The 20,726-nt window shown below is 44.9% G+C and overlaps 2 protein-coding genes across 4 annotated transcripts; one reads left to right on the top strand and one right to left on the bottom strand.

Moving 5' to 3' along the window:
- The first annotated feature begins 1,410 nt into the window (after positions 1-1,410).
- Positions 1,411-5,049, top strand: LOC103644161 (25.3 kDa vesicle transport protein). 2 transcript variants are annotated; one of them, NM_001352058.1, is made up of 7 exons: positions 1,533-1,640; positions 1,826-1,989; positions 2,261-2,501; positions 3,021-3,181; positions 3,274-3,420; positions 3,746-3,822; positions 4,272-5,049. In NM_001352058.1, exons 3-7 carry the CDS (start codon positions 2,314-2,316, stop codon positions 4,353-4,355), a joined length of 657 nt encoding a protein of 218 aa, NP_001338987.1. In that variant the 5' UTR covers positions 1,533-1,640; positions 1,826-1,989; positions 2,261-2,313; the 3' UTR covers positions 4,356-5,049. The 2 variants fall into 2 exon arrangements, with proteins under 2 accessions (XP_008665576.1, NP_001338987.1); XM_008667354.2 differs by lacking the exon at positions 1,826-1,989 and having other exon boundaries at positions 1,411-1,640.
- Positions 5,050-6,179: 1,130 nt separating this feature from the next.
- Positions 6,180-7,499, bottom strand: LOC100275300 (uncharacterized). Of its 2 annotated transcripts, XM_035965362.1 has the most exons (3): positions 7,387-7,499; positions 6,684-7,304; positions 6,180-6,452 (listed from the first exon to the last, which is right to left on the bottom strand). In XM_035965362.1, the coding sequence occupies exon 2, from the start codon at positions 6,996-6,998 to the stop codon at positions 6,684-6,686; it is 315 nt and encodes a 104-aa protein (XP_035821255.1). In that variant the 5' UTR covers positions 6,999-7,304; positions 7,387-7,499; the 3' UTR covers positions 6,180-6,452.
- Positions 7,500-20,726: the final 13,227 nt, after the last annotated feature.

Raw genomic sequence — 20,726 nt, forward strand, 5'->3', positions numbered from 1 at the left:
CCTCGTACGCCCGCCCGTGCCGCCCCGACACGGCCATCATGCTTCCAGGGCCCAGCCCCGCCCCGGCCCGTCCACGACGAGGTGACCGGCGTGCGCCGCCGTCGCTCGATCGATGACCGCGTGTTCCGCTCCAGATCGCCGGCGTACGGCGGTCACATGCCCTGAGGACCAGCTTGGGCGACTCACTGCCTGCTGTCCTTTTTCACGTGCCGTACGAGAAGTCGCTGGCAAATTCATTCGGAGCGCTGCATATCCTCCCGTCCGTCCAGGACGATCGAGTGGACGACGGCCGGCATGGGGCTGTTTGGTTCAGCTTTTTTCTGACCAGCTTTTCTGAAAATCTGGCTGTAGGGAGAATCTGGCTGTGGAGAGAATCTGAGTATCATTATGATTACGTGTGGAGGAAGATAAAGTTGTTCATAGGGTTCAGGATCTAGAAAGTGACGGATTCCTACTATTACAATGACTCAACCAATTATGTGTTTATGTTGATTTTGAATGGTTTTTGCCCCCAACGAATTTTATAGAAGCTGGATGAAAAGCTGAGCGTTTGACAGTCCGCAGCAGCTTTTGGTGGCCAGAAGCCGAAACAAACGACACCATGAAGTTCTGCTGGAACACGCGCGCGGCGATGATTCGTTTGGCTCGTCGGCACGCTGTGCTGTGTCTGGCAGGTACAGGCAGGCTGTCTGCTGTTGGGAAATCACAACGGGCCGGGGAGGAGTCCGTGCACCACAAGTCCAAGAACAGACCTTAAGAGGTCAACACCTGGCGGAATGTGATGACGTTTACGGCCAGCGTTTCATTGTGCGATTGCGATGTACTACTACTATAATGCAACGGAATTTCAGCAGCAGAAGCAGCATTCGGTACACAGACGCACTACGCCTACGTTGTTGAGTGAAGACGACACTACTCAAAATTGCAGACAAAAAAACGAGCTGAAGATTAGACATTGTAAGCATAGAGGAAACGCCAGATGTAAGCTAAGGATCTGAAACTCTGCACGTTTATGGCAATATAGGGCCCATGTTGCCTCATCATTTCCTGAACGGCGATTGACGCAAATCTAGTACCATGCTGGAAGGCTGGAAGGATCACCATGTCCAACCCAAATCACAGGAGGATGGCTCAAGGACCCTTTTTTTTAGTAGAGAAGCATGGTAAAAGTAGCATGGGCAAAAACCCAAGAATGCTGGGCCAGCTAGGATGACCTCCCACCACAACCGTATGCAGTGGAAAAGTAAGGTACAAAGAAGATGAAAAAAAGGATATATTTGTATTGATAAAGCTAGATTGTTTTTTTTGTGAAACTAGAAATAATTTCGTTGAGGGCAGAAAAATATATTTTTATGGAACAAACTACATGTATTTTATTTAGATCGCACGAGATGGGCTGCTCCATCGTTTCTGCTGGGCCTATATGGGCTGGCCCATCTCCTGCTGTCTGCTGCCGAAGTCGCCAACTAACATAGATCGCACCATTTCCCGTTCACCTCCCCTTCCGTTACATCCCACCATTTGCTGTTCACCTTCCCTCCCGTTTGCCTCCTCTCGCTGTCTCGTAGCTTCTTTCCTCCGGCGACGGCTGGGCGAGCGGCCGCCAGTCGGTCCCTTCGTCGGCGACGAGCATCCACCTGGTATGCCCTCTCCTCCCCTTTCCTTTTCTTATGTTCCTTCCCCGCTGTGCGACACCCAGCACCTCAAACCCTAACAATTTGTATCCGGATCTAGATCTGACTCGTTCACAATGCATATGCGTTGTACACGCTACCCATCTCCTATGCTCCTTCCCTTACATGCGTAATTTCGATCTTCCTCGCAGCGCCGGCGCTCCATCTTCCGCTCCCTCCCTTACTCGCGCTCGGCACACAGGCGACGGCGGCGGCGCTCAGGATCGGGCTATCACCGACGGGGTCCGGCTTCTCCGCCCGCCTCTCGCCACTCGTCCTCGCCTCCGGTCCTCCGCACACCGGCCGGTGATCCTGCGTGCGTGCCTCTCTCTCTCCTCCCGCCTCTGGTGGATCGTCAACGGCGCCCGGCCTGAGGGCAGCGGGAGCCAGCAGCCGCTGCTCCGCCAAGAGGGTCGCGCGCCGCTTTGGGAACGCTTATGCTCCAAAGCTAAGCGTTACCCGTCCTCTTAGCGCTCCAGCGCCCTGAAGCGTGCGCTTAGTGCCGCTTTCTAGAACCCTGTGTGGCATAAACAACCAGCTGAAGTGGAACTGTTTCTGAGCACCCATTTTTTGTTTTTTCATTGCAGCTCTGTAGGTTTTTTGTACTATACTTTTTAGTGGTTCTGGCCTTCTTGACACAATGGTGAAGCTGACAATGATAGCTCGTGTCACTGATGGCCTTCCACTGGCAGAAGGGTTGGATGATGGGCGAGATCTGAAGGATTCTGATTTCTATAAGCAGCAAGCTAAACTTCTTTTCAAGAACTTGTCAAAAGGGCATCATGAAGCTTCACGGATGTCAATTGAGACAGGGCCCTACTATTTCCAGTATCCTTGTGCCGTTTATGTTCCTTATGTGTGTGTGTGTATATATTCCTCTATATATTGGGTGCATGTTTCCTACTCCTGTTTGTAGTTGATACCATCTTTAATAAACCACTGTTGCGTATAGGTACATACTCACTTATCAGTCTAAATCTTACTACATGGAAAAATTTGGAGGAGGCTATATTTTTTGAATATATTATAGTATTACCATAGTAGCATATAAATAAGTATATAACCACATACTCTATGTATACTTGCATATTTGACATACATACTACCATAGAAAGAAATTGCTGAATTAGGCTACATGCAAGCAGTATGATTTATGTATTAACAAGACTATCTACACCATTTCTCATTAGTGGTTTATTTCATTTTTTATTTTCATATTCATTGCTTATAAAACATTATAAGAAGACAACAATCAACACTCAGCAATCATGCTTGATTGCTTGTGGCTTACCCTTCTGTTCTAATCATTTTGTGATAGTCTTGTTGTGCCTTGATTCAAATGCATAGCTACATTATTGAGGGCAGAGTATGTTATCTGACTATGTGTGACCGCTCTTATCCGAAGAAACTTGCATTCCAGTACCTAGAAGATCTGAAAAATGAATTTGAGAGGGTCAATGGCAACCAAATTGAAACTGCTGCAAGGCCATATGCTTTTATCAAGTTTGGTATGGTTCATGGGTTCACTTGACAGCATTGTTTCGTTTATCATTTCAAATTCTACTGCTTTAAAATTTACTTATGCCTCTTTATGTTCTAGATACATTCATCCAGAAGACTAGGAAACTGTATTTGGATACAAGAACTCAAAGAAACCTCGCAAAACTGAATGATGAACTCTATGAGGTGCATCAAATTATGACTCGCAATGTTCAAGAAGTTCTTGGTGTTGGTGAAAAGCTAGACCGTAAGATCTCAATAATTTTCCGCCAATGTTTCATTATCTGATAACTGCAATACTTGTTTGTGACATGAATCCAAATATTAAATTATTAGTATAGCCAAGGTGCCTTTTCTTTAAACTGGCCTTTTCTTATCTTCATAGGAGGTATATTCGCCTTGTTGACTTCTTCAAATTCTTAGCATTGTTTTTTGTTTTATTTGTTAGTTTGAATGCTTGTTGCATTTTGATCTGCCATTTTCTGATGTTCCTCACTTGTATTTCATCTTTTCACCGCATGGCATAAATTTGTCTGCATTAATAACAACTTTCATTCTATGCATTTATGCAGAGGTCAGTGAAATGTCAAGCAGGTTGACTTCTGATACAAGAATATACGCAGATAAGGCTAAGGACCTCAACCGGCAGGTATCCACATGCTTAATTGCACAAGGTTCATGGTTTACATTTGCCAGATGAGGGGAGTTTAGAATTCTCCGTTAGTCTATATAGAATATTAGATCTATACATGGCTTGTTGGATAGTAGTAGTAGTGTGATAGCCTCATTTGTACTTTATTAACTATAGTTGGTTCTATTATAATATATCCTTTTGTCAGATAATTCAATTGCTTGGCTGCATAATGTGATTTAATGTTGGGTTAAGTCACAAGTTGTGGCCTCAGTTATCATTGTTACATGTGTGCTAGAACTACAAGTTTCAGAATATTTTGAATTTGAAAGCTAGAACTACAAGTTTCAGAATATTTTGAATTTGAGAACTGTGTGTTTTGTGAATTGCATGCCCTACACGTCCAGCGTTCCTCAACTGTTTTGGCCTTATCGTTTTGTTGACATCCAAAATTTTCAAATTGCCAGGCGTTGATTCGGAAGTATGCTCCTGTCGCCATTGTCATTGGGGTAGTATTGATGCTGTTTTGGCTCAAGAACAAGATATGGTGATTGTACAGTACGAAGGATACTGGGCCCTGTTACAACACCGGAGAAGAACAGATGGAGATAAAAACCAGGTCTATTCTGGAACAAGAAGATGCTTTGGTGACTTGTATCCCGTATCTGCCCATTCAAGCGATTACTTAAGCTGCCCTTTTGCTCCTCCCTATAAGCTAGTATCAAAGTGAATTCGTTGGAGTGCAGACCTGATAAGAGCATCTCCGGAAGTCTTTCAAAATTTCACTCTAAATTCTCATTTTGAGAGTCATTTGCTTAATAATTGTTATTATGTTTTTTTCACTCTCCAACAGCCTTTAATATCCTGTTTGCACTAGGGAGCCATTCTCTTTCTATATTGGACTACCGATGAATTTGGAGGAGATGGATATATTCGGATAGCTGTTTTTAAAAAAAGCTGTTGGGGGAATCTTAGCAATTAGGAAGGGTATAGTCTCTAGAGAAACTCATATTTTGTGCATCCGTTGAACTCAATGTAATATAATATAAGAGCTCTAGAGTTCTACATCGGGGTTGTGGAACTCAATGTAATACAAGAGCTGTGGAGTTGACTTTACATCGGGGTTGTAATTTTTAGGGTGGAACTCAATATAAAGATTCAGGGTGGTCTGATGAGTTGACGAAACTCGAGCATGCTTTTTATAGCTGCCTAATATGTATTGATTTAAGGTGTGTTTGGTTTGTCTTTTTGCTGTGTTTTTTTGTCTTCTAAAAGCCAAACCAAAGGGTTGAATCTAGTAAGCAACTTTTTTAAAAAATTGGGCTTTGTTGCCGTCTAAAATCCAAAAAAACTCTGGACCTGATTTTAACGGCTCTTGGAGAGAACTTTTGGTGGCTTTTGACAGCTAATACCGAACGGTTTTTACACCTCAAAACCCACAGCAGACAACAATATTTTTTTATAACACACAGCAGACAATAGTTTTTCTTACGCCATAGCCCAACCGTACAGCGCAGTATGAACTAGTTGCCAAAGACGTGTGCTACTGTGCGCTGCCTTTAGCCTTTGCGCAACTCAGCACTGAGCTTTGGTTTGCCAAAGTGAAGACTGCGAGTTGGCTGGTGGCATCGCGGATATCCTTTCCTTGGGATTGAGGTCATCTTGCCTTTCAGCATGACAACTGACTGCGCTTCGGTGCGATGGTTTGGTAGGGCTGGAAGTGCGGCTCGGTCACTCGAATTTCAGGCTCGGGCTCCTTAAGGTTCACGAATGGCCGCACTAAGGGCATGTTTGGATCGCAGCCTCACTTGCCACACTTTGCCTAACTTTTCTGCCTAAGGTTAGTTCTTCAATTCGAACGACTAACCTTAGGCAAAGTGTGGCATAGTTAGCCACGAACCAAACAGACCCTAAATCTCTTTGCAAGATAAATTGTATATTTTTATTATAAATAAAATTTAAAAAATATGTATCAAAAATTTAGAAACATATTTTAAACTATATCTATACTATTATGTCCGTAAAATAAGAAAATAAATCAATAACATAGTAATGTAATAGTGTCGTGCCATAGCACTGCATGATCTATTCGGCTCATGAGCTGACTCGGATTTTCTCAGACTCGTCTCGACTCGTGTTTGAACGAGTTATAAAAATAGGCTCGGCTTAGTCTCGTTAACCTCTCCGACTTAAGCTCGTGTTTAAACGAGCTATAAAAGTAGGCTCGGCTCGGTCTCGTTAACCTCTCCGACTCGAGCCAGGTCGTGAGAGTGCTTTTTTTTAGCCCCAATGGTTGGGTCACATCGCCTTACTATTCTTTCTTCGTGAGAGCGATTACTCACCGTGAAGAAAAGCGATTGTAAAGAGAGTGAGAATTATCTCGTGACGAATTCAGTCACGAGCCAACACAGCAGTGAACGAATTTTATTAGTCTGATTAGAGTGTTTCTAGAACTAACTCCCAATCCAATTCAGTCACTGAGCAATTTTCTGACGTTCTGTAGGTCAGAGAGAGTCGTGTATACTACAGCTACGGTACATGGCCAAAGTCAAGCTTGCAAGCTAACGATAAGACAAGAGGAAACGGGAAAGAAGCGCGCGGCGTAGCAGTAGAAACCATCGATGATCCAGCGCCAACTCGCTTGTTCCCTGCATAAAATAATCGGATTTTGTTAATAGCCATTACTGTTCGATCAGGATCAGGAGCAGACACACAGGGGAACTAAACAAGAAAATGAATCGGCAAGGTACTGCTGCTCGATCGGAGACGGGCCGCAGTCAAATCACTGCCAGCAAGTGCTCATCCAGATTCCTATTCCAAGCGTGTGCTGAGCAAAGCGGCAGGATAGGCAGAGTTTGTCGATAGAGAGCCGCACGCACCTACGACGACGAGGACGGAGAGGAAGTGCCGCTGGCGGAGGGCTCCTGCTCCTGCTCCTGATCCCGGTCCTGGTCCTGGTGGAGGCGCGCGTGGATCTCGTGGATCCGGCCGCGGGTCTCCTCGAGGAGGCGCCGGCGCTTGCCGTATGTCTGCTCGATGCGCCGCTGCAGCTCGGCGGCGCGCGCCCGCGCGCGCTCCAGCTCCGCCAGCGCCTCCGCCAGGCGCGCCCGCGCCGCCGCCTCTCTCCGCCGCAGCTCCGCCGCCGCCGCCCACCCCGCCCGGCTCGCGTCCACCGGCCGCCTCCCCTCGCACATCTCCCCTGCGCCGCCGCCAAGTAGCGCGCCTCCGGCGGCCCGGCCCTGGTCCGCGCCGCCTACACCTAGGCCTGCGCCGTGGGGGCTTCGGGTTTGGAGTTGTTGGGTTTGGGTGGGCGCACGGGCCCGTTTCTCTTATTGATGGACGTTCGCCGTCGTAATCGTAATTGTAATCATAATCGTAATCGCAACCGTCCTTGACTCCTTGCCTTGCCTTGCCTTGCCTTGCCTTGCCTTGTATCCTCTCCTCTCCTTCGCTTGATTGCGACGACTATCCTCGTTGACTCGTGTCGTGTCCCTGCAAAACTGCGATGCAGATCAGCATGGCCCATGGGTTTGGGTTGCTACTACTGCCATCTACCAATCGCCAATTCGACTAGTATAGTACCAGCAGATCGACGGCGTTAATGGCCCATGTGATTGGTGAAGCATATCCTTCGTACTGCGCGCCACTACTCAATTCTACCAAACGCACGTCCCTAATCCTAATGATGCAAATGCAGCTCGCACAGACACAGCCGGCCTCCACCTGCAGCTGCAGCTGCACTTTGTCCCTAATTCCCGCAGAGCAGAACCCTCCGTGGCAACTGGCACCCAAGTCCTGTCCTGTCCAGCAAAAAGGTTGGGTGCGCCGTGCGCGTCTCCACGGGGTCGGAGTCGGAGGTGGATGGGCAGTGGGCAAAGCCTCTCGCGCTGGCGACCGTGCAGATACAGGCTCAGTGCTCAACTGTCTCACAGGCAAGGATGGCAATCGGGCCTTATTATTCGCGGATACCTTATTATATCCATAACCATACCCACGGATACCAAATTCCACCATACCCGCATCCAATGGATAATTATCCGCGGTTATTTACCCATACCCATACCCATACCTATTGCTATCCCTACTCACAGGCTCACAGCCGCGCACAGGACCGTGTCGGTGTCACGGTGGAGAGACGTCTCGGCGAGTCGGTGGTGCCACAATCGCGGACACCTGGCGACGTTGCTGACAGTCTTTTACTACACCCTTTCTAATTTAAAATTTTAAAAAATGGATTCTTATCTCGGCGCCATCACTATTTACGTCGAGGTTACAAGTCACGACGTCAATATAGATGACGCCTAAATCTCGTTTCCATAGCTGAGTTATTTGTTAGGTGGCAGTGTGTCGGCGCCGTGAGCATTGGCATCGACCGCCCATTTATTTGCTGTGAGAAGGCCGATGGCCTTATGTCGTGCGCCCGTGCTATATACTCCATATGTTCATAAATATAAGACACTGTTGACTTTTTTTAAAAAACTTTGATCACTCATCTTATTTAAAAAATAATAAGTTAATATTTATTTTTTTGTGATTTATTTTATCACCTAAGGTAGTTTGTGCTTGACTTAAGATTATATTTTTTGAATAATACAAGTGGTCAAAATTTTCAATAAAAAGTCAATGGTGTCATATATTTGTGAACGAATGTAATATATATATATATATATATATATATATAGTATTTAGAGCCCTGGGCTCTCTCTAACTAATGGAAGCCCCGACCAGAAACCGACCAGGTGCGCTGACCGCACCGTACCGACCAGGCGCGCACGCTTTTTTGGCTGACTGTACCACCTAGTTACGTCAATTATAACTACGCGTTATGCTCAATCTTGTTACGTTTTACACACTTTTGGTGTGCGCATGTTTCGCGGCATCCGGGCCCACGAAAAGATCGTGTCCCCGCAATCTGGGTAGCTTACGTCTATCGGGCCCACGAATCAAGGAACCGAGCACTCATTTTTTCAGCTCATCTCTCCCGTAACTCTCGCGGCGGCCGAACCCTAGCCAAATCCGCCGCCGTCTGCTACTTCTCCTCCGCGCCCGTCGAACCCTAGACTAATCGCCGCCGTGAGCTTCTTGTCCACCGCGCCCGCCGAATACACAGAGATTCTCCCCCCGTCGTTCCACCGCCGTCGCATTCTCCTTCACCACCGCAGAGACCCGGACTCGCCTTCTCCGCCGTATACACGCCGTGGCCTTATTCTTCGTCTCCGGGAAGGGACCCGGAATCGTGGAGGCGGTTGTGCCGCCCCTTCGTTCTTCTCCTCCGCAGAGACCGAGACCTCGATCTTCTCCACCGCGGTGGCCGAACGCCGAGTCCCCTACGCCGTCGCGAGCTCCGTCCCCAACGTCGAGTCCCCTACGCATTTGACACAGCCGCGCGTCGCCTTGGGTTGTCCCCTGCAGAGGGGTCCCGAATTCGGCTGGCCTCCAGGCACATCCACACTCCGGTAAGTCATCAACCTTTAACTCTTACAATCTGAATCGTAAATAGGTTTCACCTTATTATTTTGCCAATTGCTTGATTTATCAAAAACCAATTCAGCATAAATTTATAGTTAAACGGAGACACAAATTTATAGTATGCAATCTCTCACACGTTTATGCAGTTTACAATACTCTGTTTATGTTGCTTTGTTGACAGAAGTATGATACATACATCAATATGTTATGCCATAAACATCTTGTTGTTCAATTTGGGTCAGCACGCACGAAATAACCAGGTTATACATTAATTGGATGTCGCATATGAGCAGATTTTTTTTGATCCATTTAGTCTCACACATTTATGCAATTTACAATACTGTGTTATGCTGCTTTGTTGACAGAATTATGCAATTTACAATTTTAGTAGTGATGCTGCATGATTTGTTGGGATCTAATGGATGCATGGTCATGAACTGAACTGAATTGACTTGCGCTTATCTTTTTATTGATCCTTTACGTATTTTATGTATATGTGTTGTTTCATTTGGCAGGAACATCAGACATGAAGAACGTAGATCGACCTCCTTCTAATCCAAAACAGATTATAATCCAGTCTACTCAAGAGTGCTTCAGCGTTGACATACCCCGTGTTCCGGCGGAGACTGTTAGACCCGAAACAAGGCGAGCTGCTGATGAGGATGATGACTTTATGCCATTATCCAAGAAGCGTAACTTGGACGACAGTCCTGGGAAAGTCTTGAAGAAGGTAGTCACAAAGTGGAGGAAAGTAGTGCCTGTTGGGGACTTGTTCTCAAATGCTAAGAATTAAGAACAAGGCAACACAAAAAATGTTAAGTGTTAAAATCCTTCGTCCTCCATAACGATATATCCCTTCGGGATATAAAGCATCTCGGACGAAGGTTACGAAGGACATACCTTCGTAAGCATAACAACGAAGAATGAAGCATTCACATAAATCATAGAATATGAAATAAACATTTAAATATTGTCATAGAATTATCTCTACTTGTATTAATGAATATAAATGACTTTGATTTACAAATGTACCTTCGGTCCTGCGGAAGGCAAAAGTACAAGCGTGATGTGAAAGCAAATGACAGGTTCACGTGAACAGTACAGAGGTACTGTTCATCTATTTATAGGCACAGGTCGCAGCCTGTGACAAATTACAATTATGCCCCTTGCGAAAGTTTACAGCATTGACTCAGACCTATATGTATAAAAAGGTCATTCTATCTCTATGTCGGTTTAAAACGCCGAAGCTCCATGAAAAGGGACCTTCGGCCATCTCTTGGAGACGACTTCAGCCGAAGCTGCTTCTTCGTGTGAGACCTTCGGCGCACCGAAGCACGACCCCAACAGTAGCCCCTTTCGCGGTGCTAGATCGTTCTTCGTAACGAGCTTGACCCGTGAAAAAAGCCTCTTCAGCTTCGGGAAGCCGAAGGTCCAAAAAACACCTTCCCTGAGCTCGTTGCGGAGAAACGATCCGACTTCCGAGCGCGTGTCGGTCCCACCTTGCAGAGTTACTGTTTGATCCTTGCGGTCCACTGCGCAGCGGGTACAAGTTACTGCGCGCCTGGTGTAACAATTCCGCCGCTTCGCCTTCTTACCTGCAGCACTATATAAACTGACAAGTAGTTGTGAAGTTACCACAGCATTCATTGCTATTTGCACTGTTTTGCTGCCGAAATTTTCCATCATAGCCGAAGCTTAAGTCCCAAAATCGAACGAAGGTGCTTCTCAACGTCTGCTTCGTCAGAAAGAAGAGCTTCGGAGAAAAGAAAAAAGGAAAAAGTTTTTGACTTCCCAAACTTAGAATCAAATGGCGAGAATACGATCTACTGCCAAAGTTGTACGTGAGGGAGACGAAGCCGAAGGTTCAGACACTGTGCCCATCTCCGAAGCAATGCAGCGGTCCGGGCTAGTGATTTCGGAAAAGATTCCTATTGATGATGCAGAACAAGCAATCGCTGAAGCAGAAGGAGAAGAAGCTGAGGAAACAGACTCCGAAGATGATTATCACCTTGCCACACCAAGCAAACCCAGCCATTTGGACTTCGGGAAATCTACTGTTTCGAAGGCTGATTTGTCCAAGATGGTAAAGTCAGGCTATTTTACTGAAAATCAAAAGAAGTTACTACGCTTCGGAGGAGAAGAGACTACCCCAAAGCCGGAGAAAGATGAAATTGTTATTTTTAAAAGCTTCTTAAAGGCTGGGTTGAGATTCCCCCTTCATGGGATTATTGCAGAGATATTGAAGAATTTTGGAATCTATTTTCACCAGCTAACCCCTAACGCTATCGTTAGGCTTAGTGTTTATATTTGGGCACTCCGAAGCCAGGCGGTGGAACCGTTTGCGGACAGCTTTTGCCGAGTTCATGAACTGCACTATCAGACAAAGGCTAGAAAGGATGGATTACATGACAACTTTGGTTGCTATAATTTTGCTTATCGGAAAACTACAAAGTATCCTGTGATCAGCTACCGAAGCAAATGGGCAGCAGGGTGGAAATCGGAATGGTTCTATGTTAAGGTTGATGATGATAAAGAAAAGCTTGTGCAAAGCCCACTGGAACTGACCTTCGGAGAAACCCGCCCCCAGTGCCACATGTTACCAGAGGGTCCAACTCAAAAAGCAATGTATGAATTCAAAATAATTGCAGAAAATATCAGTACAAGGGACCTGGTCCAGGAATTCTTGGCTTTCAAAGTTTTCCCTAGTGTAAAAGAGTGGGAAATGCCGAAGCTGGAGGGGGAAAAGAAAAAGGGTGAACTTGTACGCTTGCCTTACTACTTCAAATTTAAGAAATTCTTTAAAACTCCTTGCCAAGAGTGGCTAGATACGATTGAAGTGATGTGCAACGAAATACTTGGTAATTATTCCAAGAAAGAAGATCAATTGATGACTGCAGCCTTCGGCAGCCGTCCAAAACGAAGGCTGAATCGAGTATTGGACGCCCTGGGCTTCGAATATCCAGACTACGAAGATCTGAACAAAGGTGCCAAGGGCCAAAAAAGGAAAAGGGCAACTGAAGCCTTAGATGAAGGTGAAAAAGAACCAATAAAGAAGAAAATTCAAAAGAAAAAGAAAACTTCTTCTCCGAAGCAACAAATATCCGAAGCAGAAGAAACCCCCGCATCGCCTTCTGCTGCTGTTGTTGGGGAAATTCTGAAGGTAATGACTGAATCCTTACCTGCGAAGCTAAGTCCACTGGGTCCTCAACTGACAAAGTTTTTTCAGAAGGACAAGGAGCCCGAGAAATCAAGGAAAACAATCAAGGCAAAGAAACAAAGAATCATTACCGTGACAGAGGTAATTGACAAAACGCCGCCAAGAGCTTCGGCCCAAAAAACACGAGCGGCTGCAGAGGGAGCAGATATTGAAATTGCACCTTCGGAGGCCGCAGCCGCCGAAGTTACCTCAGCTGAAGATTTTAATTTAGAGAGCACAATTGAACATATTGACCAAATGCTGCTAGACATGGCTGCAGAAGAAGCTGCTACTGCTGCCGGAGAAACTGTGACCGTAGCGTCAAAGAAAGGAAAAGAAATTGCTGACGAAGCTTCAAAAAACGAAACCTTCGCGTTCCAAAACTTAGTTGGAGAACATCTAACAAAAGCTGAAATAGAAGAGCTTAAAGAGTATGCCCAATCCTGCGGATACAAATCTGGGGCACTCCTCTTCGGAGGTGTTGATGATGAGAAATTAGAGTGTATTCGGGACCAAACAGGGGCCAGAGTTATTAGTACTCTGTCCAAGAGTATTGGATTTCCGAAGCTAGAAGCAGATATCAGCCGCTACCGACGACAGCATGTCGTTGGTAGTTTGTTTTACTCCAACTTCAAGGTAAATGACTTGTCCCCTAACTTTTATTGCTCCTAACAAAAACATGTCTGATGAAGGTTGTGTTTGTGTAGAGTATGCTATTGAGCAAAGCCTTGCAAATGCAGCAGGATCTTGAAGATAAAAAGCATGAAGTTATAATTGAAAATTTGGAAAACAAAATAAAGGAGCAATCAGATGCTTTTGAGAAAAAGAACTTTGAACTCCAGGCAGCCGAAGGTTTACTGGCGGAAGCTGAAGCAAAAATATTAGAACTGAACACGAAGCTTCTCCGCCAGTCTGAGCAGTTCGAACAAGAAAAACAAGATCTCAATGCAAAACTTGAAGCCGAAGCTCAGCAAAATTCGGATTTGAGAAAACTACTGACAAATCTTCAAGAAAAATGCCTAGAATTTAGCAACAAGTGCATTCAGCGACTAAGAAAGATTTTTCATTCAGTTGGAGCTAGCAGCGAAAAATTTACCCCCTCAGCTGAAGACCTACCACAAACCTTCGAACACATTGAGGGGGAAATTGACGAGCTCGACGAAGTCATAGCTGGGCATGGTGATTTCTGTGCCTGGGTGGCTTCTCGAGGGACTGCTGCAGCCTTCATGAAGGCTGGCTGTGAACATGGAAAAGTTGTCAACAGGCCCAACTTCACCTTATCTCCATCAATCCTGGATGATATGCCTGACCTTGCCCGAAGTATCTCCAATAGATTTATAAAAATGATATGGACAAAAGGCGGGCGGGAGAAGGCTGGAGATGAAGCACGAAGTCATCTTGAACCAGTAAGAGATAATACTTCGTACTTACCTTTTTCTTTGCACTTGATTTTTACTCACGATTCCTTGATTTATGTAGGATGACGAAGGTGAAGATGATGCCTAAGTTATGTCGCCGAAACTGTCGCCGAAGCTGAAGCTTAATGAAGATCAGTAGAAATGTACTATAGGAAAAAACTCAGGATACTTTTGTAACAAGTTTTGTAAATACAATTGAACTGTTCTCAAGGAACTTTGTACATACCTTGTAATATATCCTTACCCTTCGATTGAGTCGCTTTGATGTGGACGAAATCAGTATTTTGAGCCGAAGGCGAAAAAACACCTTCCCTTCTTTTCGTACACAACGAAGCCTAAACGGTCGCTTCCTCTTTTTGCCAAAGCTTTTCTTCACATAGCAAAACATAAAAAACTACTTCTTCTTTCTGCCGAAGCTTTTACATAGCAAGACATAAAAGACTACTTCTTCTTTCTGCCAAAGCTTTTACATAGCAAAACATAAAAGACTACTTCTTCCTTCTGCCGAAGCGTTTACATAGCAAGACATAAAAGACTACTTCTTCTTTCTGCCAAAGCTTTTACATAGCAAAACATAAAAGACTACTACTCTTATATACAACGATTCATAAAAAACCACTTCTTCGAAACCTTTCTTTTACATAACAAACCATTTATCCGAAACTTTTCTCTGTGCCGAAGCAGCCATTTAGGAACACAAATGCTATGAATGAATGCTTATGCATGCAAATGCCATGATGCAATGTGCAAATGAATGTCCGAAGCGTATGTCCGAAGCCACACTCATCCATCATTTTCTTAGGAGCAAACACACGTCAGCTCTGCATTCCCTTAGGAACGACTTTGGAGCATCTTTGCCTTTTACTTAGGCAGTATCAGCGTTGACTTTTCGCTGTAAGCTCTGCATCCCCCTAGGGACGTCTTTGGAGCTTCTTCGTCTTTTACTTAGACGGTATAAGCTCTGCATTCCCTTAGGAACGACTTTGGAGCTTCTTCGCCTTTTACTTTCGGTGGAATCAGCGTTGACTTTTCGCTGTAAGCTCTGCATCCCCTTAGGGACGTCTTTGGAGCTTCTTCTCTTTTTTAGTTTCGGCACTCGATGGTGCGCTCTCAGCTTTTACATTTACATTCTTTGGGGGATTTTGCTCTTATAAAACTAAAAAGGAAATTACATAAGATGGCCCCATTAAAAACCTTTCTCCCCCTTTAGAAAGGAAAAGGGTGCCATGAAAAAGAAAAGAAAAGTCAAAATTACATCGAATTATACATAAAACCGCCGAAGCTCATCTGCATTCCAAGATCTTGGAATTTCATTGCCATCCATGTCCTTCAGTCTGTACGAACCAGGCCTTGACGAAGATGCTACTAAGAAAGGCCCTTCCCATTTCAGTTGCAATTTGCCCACTGTATCCGGATTGGCCACTCTCCGAAGCACCAAGTGTCCTGGCTCAATATTTTTTAGCCGGACCTTTCTATCTCGCCATTTAACTGTTTCAGCCTGGTACTTATTGATATTCTCCACGGCCTGAAGCCTGATCCCTTCTAAGGCATCTTTTTCCACGAGACAAGTATCTTCGGGACCTGATTCTGCCGAAGCTACCACTCTTATTGATCCAGCTTTGGCTTCTTCCGGGGTTATTGCTTCGTCACCAAATAACAACTTAAATGGGGTAAAGCCTGTAGATCTTGATGTTGTTGTGTTATGGCTCCATACCACTTTGGTAAGCTGATCTGGCCACTTTCCCCTTGGTTGATTAAAGATTAACTTCATTATTCCTGTCATTATGATGCCGTTGGCCCTTTCAACAAGCCCATTCGACTCCGGGTGCCTGACTGACGCAAAGTGGATCTTCGTGCCAATTTGATCACAAAAATTTCTGAATTCTTCGGAGTCAAATTGTGTTCCATTATCTACAGTTATAGCCTTCGGCACTCCGAAGCGACAGACAATATTCTGCCAGAAAAATTTTTGGACAGTGGCCGAAGTTATTGTAGCTAATGGCTTCGCCTCAATCCACTTGGAAAAATATTCCACAGCAACTACAACATATTTCAGATTGCCTTGAGCCGGTGGTAATGGGCCCAGCAAATCGAGGCCCCACCTTTGCAATGGCCAGATGGGTTGTATTAGCTGTGTCAAAGACGAAGGTTGTTTTTGATCTCTTGCACATTTCTGACAACCTTCGCACTTTTGAACTAACTCAGCTGCATCCGAAGCTGCCTTCGGCCAATAAAATCCTTGACGGAACACTTTTCCAAGTAACGGCCTGGATCCGATATGGGATCCACAAAGGCCTGCATGTATCTCCTTCATTAACTCTATACCTTCGGCTCTAGACAAGCACTTGAGCAGCGGGGCACAAACTCCATGCTTGTATAACTCCCCTTCTATAATGATATATGGACGAGCTCTTGCCTCTATTCTTTTATTATAAGCTTCGTCATCTGATAGGAAGTTGCCCTGAAGGTAAGAAATTATTTCAGTTCTCCAATCTTCACTGTACACAGGAGAAATAGTAAGAACTGCTCTTTCAAGTAACTCCACTGAAGGTGCCTTTATTGTTTCGAAGAATACATCCGAAGGTAACGGCAGCCCCTGTGCTGCAGACCTGGCTAACAAATCAGCATGCTCATTTTGCCCTCGAGGGATATTCTTAACAGAAAATCCTTCGAAGGAAGCTTCGATCCTTCGGACTGTGTCTAGGTATTTTTCAAGCTTCGGGTCTTTAGCCTTGCAACTTTTGTCAATATGACCCGAAACAATCTGAGAATCAGTTTTGAGGATCGCCCTCCTGATCCCCATCGCCTTTAGTTTCCGAAGACCCAGGAGCAAGGCTTCGTACTCAGCAATATTATTTGTGCAGCTGAAGTCCAGTCTTGCTGCATAGCAAGTTTTAACCTTGGACGGTGAAACCAAAACAGCAGCTGCTCCTGCTCCGAAGGTTCCCCAGGAGCCATCACAAAACACTGTCCATGCTTCGGCATCTTTATTCGCTTCTTCGCCCTGAGCCCCTGGCGTCCAGTCGGCAATAAAATCTGCCAATGCCTGAGACTGGATCGAGGATCTGTGCACATAATCAATGTAAAATTCATTAAGCTCCGCAGCCCATTTTCCAATTCGGCCAGTAGCTTCTTTATTTCTCATGATATCTTTCAACGGCTGCGAAGAAGGAACAATAATATTATATGCCTGAAAATAATGCCGAAGCTTCCTGGATGCCATTAGAACGGCATACAACACCTTCTCCAGTTCTGTATAATTTTTCTTTGAGACACTAAGGACCTCAGATACAAAATATACTGGGACCTGCTTCTTGATTTGTCCATCAAACTTCTCCTGCACAAGTGCCGCACTTACTGCTGAGTGCGAAGCTGCCACATACAACAACAGAGGAGCCCCTGGCATTGGTGGAGTTAATGTTGTTAGATCTATCAGGTATTGCTTGAGTTCTTCGAAAGCTTTTTGTTGAGCTGGGCCCCATTGAAAGACTTCAGCTGATTTTAGCACCTCGAAGAAGGGTAGATTTCTTTCCGCTGATCTGGATATAAATCTGTTAAGAGATGCCAGTCTTCCTGTCAATCTTTGGGCCCCCTTTCTTGTGGTTGGTGGCTCCATTCGAAGTATAGCTTCGATTTTATTTGGGTTAGCTTCGATTCCCTTTGTTGAAACCAAGCATCCAAGGAACTTACCCTTCTTTACTCCGAAGACACATTTTTCTGGATTCAGCTTCAGACCAGCTTGTCTGAAGCTGGCGAAGGTCTCCTGCAGATCAGCAATATGGTCTTCTTGCTTCGTGCTTTTTACAATAATGTCATCAACATAGGTCAACACATTTCTGCCTATCTGAGATTGGAGAACCTTTGCAGTCATCCTGCTGAAACTCCCTCCAGCATTCTTAAGCCCCTCAGGCATCCGAAGATAGCAATATGTACCACTTGGGGTTATGAAACTAATCTTCGGCTCATCCTCCTTTTTCATCCAGATTTGATGATAGCCTGAGTAACAATCCAGGAGACTCATGAGTTCCGAAGAAGCTGCTGCATCAACTAAAGAGTCTATCCTTGGCAGCGGGAACTCATCCTTCGGACAAGCCTTGTTGAGATCTGTGAAATCAATACACATTCTCCACTTTCCATTGGCCTTCTTCACCATAACAGTGTTAGCTAGCCATTCTGGATACTTCACTTCTCTGATAACTCCTGCACTTAGGAGTCTTTTTACTTCGTTGCGAGCCCCTTCGGCCTTGTCATCAGACATTTTCCGAAGCCTCTGCTTGCGGGGTCTGAAGGATGGGTCAACATTGAGCGAATGTTCAATAACATCCCGATTCACTCCACAAAGATCATTGGCTGACCATGCAAAAACATCTTTATTGTTGAATAAAAACCTTATCAAGGTTTTCTCTTGATCTTCAGATAATTGCGAGCCCAATAGCACCTTCTGCTCTGCTATATCCTCACACAGCAGCATGGGCTTCGGCCGATCAGCCGAAGCTGCTTTTTCCCTCCTGAACTTGTACTGTTCACAAGCTTCAACTCCATCTATATTATGGATTGCCTTGGAATCAGTCCAGCTTCCTTCGGCCCTTCTGGCAGCTTCCTGACTCCCATGAATAGCAATAGGCCCTTGGTCCGAAGGTATCTTCATGCAGAGATAAGCTGGGTGAAGAATTGCTTCAAAAGCATTTAGGGTACCACGACCAATGATGGCGTTGTAGGGGTATTCCATGTCAACAATATCAAACACAATTTGCTCAGTCCTTGTGTTATTAACAAATCTGAAGGTTACCGGCATGGTAATCTTCCCGAGTGCCACAATCTGCCGCCCTCCGAAGCCACAAAGAGGGTGCGTAGCATCATGAATCTTGTCTTCAGGCTCTTGCATCTGTCTGAAGGCTTTGGCAAATATAATGTCAGCTGCACTGCCTGTGTCAACTAGGACATTGTGAACCAGAAACCCTTTGATCACACAAGAAATGACCATAGCATCATTGTGAGGATAGTCCTTGAGCTGAAGATCTTCCTGAGAGAAGGTAATTGGAATGTGAGACCATTTTGACTTAATAAAGGGTCCCTGCACTCCAACATGCTGCACCCTTCTCTGAGCCTCCTTCTTCTGCTTTTTGTTAGCTGGCTCTGAGCAAGAACCGCCTGTTATCGGGAGCATCAGCTTCGAAGCCGAAGTAGCTCCAGCTTGAGTGTTGAACGAAGCCATCAGCTCAGAAAGGTGGAAGTGAGTTGACCGGAGGTGGGCGCCAATGTTGGGGACTTGTTCTCAAATGCTAAGAATTAAGAACAAGGCAACACAAAAAATGTTAAGTGTTAAAATCCTTCGTCCTCCATAACGATATATCCCTTCGGGATATAAAGCATCTCGGACGAAGGTTACGAAGGACATACCTTCGTAAGCATAACAACGAAGAATGAAGCATTCACATAAATCATAGAATATGAAATAAACATTTAAATATTGTCATAGAATTATCTCTACTTGTATTAATGAATATAAATGACTTTGATTTACAAATGTACCTTCGGTCCTGCGGAAGGCAAAAGTACAAGCGTGATGTGAAAGCAAATGACAGGTTCACGTGAACAGTACAGAGGTACTGTTCATCTATTTATAGGCACAGGTCGCAGCCTGTGACAAATTACAATTATGCCCCTTGCGAAAGTTTACAGCATTGACTCAGACCTATATGTATAAAAAGGTCATTCTATCTCTATGTCGGTTTAAAACGCCGAAGCTCCATGAAAAGGGACCTTCGGCCATCTCTTGGAGACGACTTCAGCCGAAGCTGCTTCTTCGTGTGAGACCTTCGGCGCACCGAAGCACGACCCCAACAGTGCCCCCCCCCCCCGACAGGTTAGAGATTTATGGTCTATGGCAATATATCCTTTTATGCGTGAAATCATGTTGTGTTGAGGTTTGAGTTAAACATTGAGTTTCCATTATGCAGATGTAAATGTTTACGATATTCATTGTATACTTTTTTTCAGCAGAGGCTTAACATGAGATGCAACCCCCAAGATGTATTAGTAAGCATCCAGATATTAAATGACAGACAGCGCCAAGCAATTGCACGGAGGGGATTTTCCAGTATTCTTGATATGAGACTGGACGCACTCGGCAGCAGATCACATTTAGCTTGGCTGATGGAAAAGCTCGACCACAATGACATGACAATTCGAGCCGGCCCAGGGAAGGAGCTGAAAATTACAAAGGATACGGTGCACCTAATTTTGGGGTTACCAAATGCTGGTGGAGGAACTGCATTGGGCATCGATGAAGCTGTTGCTGCCAACAATTTAAGAGCTGAACTTGGTTTATCGAAAGAAGATTTTGGGGTTGCAGCTCTTCAAGATCGTCTGAGGAAAGGGTCTGACGATGATTTAAGCATCAGATCCTTTTTCTTGATATTGTTTAATAGGTTGTTGTTCCCTACTGCCAGCTGGGGAATAACCAACCATGAGGTTCTTTTAACCGAGGAGATGGATTGTTTCCACCAGATGGACTGGTGCCAGCTTATTTTCAATGATTTATGCCAAGCTACCAAGAAGTGGCATACTAGGAGCGTTACGAACGTTTCTACAACCATTTACGGATGTTCCATCGTCATTCTTGTAAGCATATCCTTTTTTGTCTATTATATGTAGCCATAATCTTGTATGCAAAATCCATATACACGTAGATTATGCTTTTGTTATGTCTCATAATGACTCATGATTTTTGCAGCTGTATTATTTGGATCATCTTCATGACTCAGCGGCACCCCAGAACAAACGTGGAACACCACGAATCAAATATTTTGATAGGAATATTATTCAAGCCCTGACAA

This window comes from Zea mays, chromosome 1 (genome assembly GCF_902167145.1).
Source record: "Zea mays cultivar B73 chromosome 1, Zm-B73-REFERENCE-NAM-5.0, whole genome shotgun sequence".
NCBI lineage: Eukaryota > Viridiplantae > Streptophyta > Magnoliopsida > Poales > Poaceae > Zea > Zea mays.